The sequence below is a fragment of the Monoraphidium neglectum genome (genome assembly GCF_000611645.1).
Source record: "Monoraphidium neglectum strain SAG 48.87 unplaced genomic scaffold scaffold00433, whole genome shotgun sequence".
Classification (NCBI taxonomy): Eukaryota; Viridiplantae; Chlorophyta; class Chlorophyceae; order Sphaeropleales; family Selenastraceae; genus Monoraphidium; species Monoraphidium neglectum.
The window spans coordinates 28,158-29,649 of NW_014013195.1; the positions used below are offsets into that span (position 1 = coordinate 28,158).

The 1,492-nt window shown below is 66.8% G+C and overlaps 1 protein-coding gene across 1 annotated transcript in view; it reads left to right on the forward strand.

Annotated features, from left to right (window-relative positions):
* Positions 1 to 916, forward strand: part of MNEG_3451 (oligosaccharyltransferase complex subunit gamma) — a gene marked incomplete at both ends in the record, with an annotated part of 2,269 nt that extends 1,353 nt beyond the window's left edge. Inside the window, 2 exons of the mRNA XM_014048079.1 lie at positions 18 to 194; positions 587 to 916. Of these exons, the coding sequence (XP_013903533.1) occupies positions 18 to 194; positions 587 to 916 (507 nt within the window). The remainder of the gene's footprint in view (positions 1 to 17; positions 195 to 586) is intronic.
* Between the last annotated feature and the right edge of the window lie 576 nt (positions 917 to 1,492).

Consider the following 1,492-nt stretch of genomic DNA (forward strand, 5'->3'; position numbering starts at 1 on the left):
CCCCCACCCCGCGCCAGGCCTTCAAGTCTCAGCCGGAAAACGCGGAGCGCGTCTTTTTCGCGGAGCTGTGGCACGACGACTCAGCGCCCGTGTTCTCGCGCCTCGGGCTCAACGCGCTGCCGGCGCTGTTCCACTGGGGCCCCTCGCAGGTCGGCAAGCCCGGCAAGAAGGCCGCGCTGCCAGACGCCGCGAAGGTGCGCGGGCGCAGGGGCCGGGCGGGGGCGGGGCGCGAGCGGAGGGCGCTGGCGGCGGCGGAAAGGCGGCCTCGCGGGCCAAGGAGCGGCAGAGCGCTGCTGCGCGCGCGAGAGGGGGAGGAACTGCTCGAGGCGTGAGATTGCGGGAGTTCCCTCGCGTCCGGTTGCTGTGTATGCTAGCTCACAGCATCAGATTGTGGCTGGCGACAGTCAGCCGGCTGCAGCCCTCATGCTGAGCGTCCTTTCATGGCAACTGCTGTCAACGCACACGCCCTCTCCCCCCCCCCAGCACACATACATGCACATTTGCGGGCACTCACATGTGCACGCGCACTCAACACACACACATCCACGTATACACACACACACACACAACAAACACAAAAACACAGTGCGGCCAGGGCATCACCACCTACCCCTGGCCGGCCGAGTCCATCGCCGACTTCATCAAGGGCCGCACCTTCCTCGCCCACGGCGCCATCGACCGCCCCTCGTTCATCAAGTCGCCCGTCTTCCCCCTGTTCGCGCTGGCGCTGCTGGGGGGCGGCGGGTACGTGGCGTGGGTGCTGTACAACTCATGGATCGTGCGGATGACCTGGATCTGGTGCCTCGGGTCGCTGGCGATCTATGGTGCGCAGGCCCAGGCGTTGTTGTGGGGGCGCGGCAGCCGCAGCCGCAGCCGGCTTCTCAAGGGAGGCCACGACTTCGTTTTGCACCAGTAGCAATTGTCTGGGCGCTTTAGGGACCGCGCACAAGGATGTTGCCGCCGCGCTTCGTTCGCGTCTATGCGGGCCCACTGCCGTCTTGATACGCCACTCCCAAGCTTGGCCCCCCGCCTGCCTCACCTTCAAACCCTTGCATCTGTCCCACCTTTCCCTCATCTTCTGCCCTTGTTCCCAACAGGCTTCTCAACTTCTGGTGGCATGTACAACATCATCCGCGGCATGCCCATGTACATTTTCGAACGCACCGGGAAGGTCAAGTGGTGGCTCGACGTGAGTCATCCGAGGCGGGGGGCTAGGGGCCCAGGGACCCTCGCCTGGGAGCCCATGGGCAGCATCCAAAAGTACCAGCAAGCGGGCTTGCCTCTTGCACCCTGCCGCCGCACGCCCTCGCCAGCTGCGCACAGCACGCGCTGCCAACCCACCCCCTCCCTCCCGGCCCCCTGCCGCGCGCCCGCCCCGCGCTCGCGCCCCGCGATGCGCAGCAACGCTCCGGCCAGTTTGGCGCGGAGGGCTTCGCCATGGGCTCCTCCTACATCCTGTTCAGCGGCCTCATCTCCCTCATGGTGTACGGCC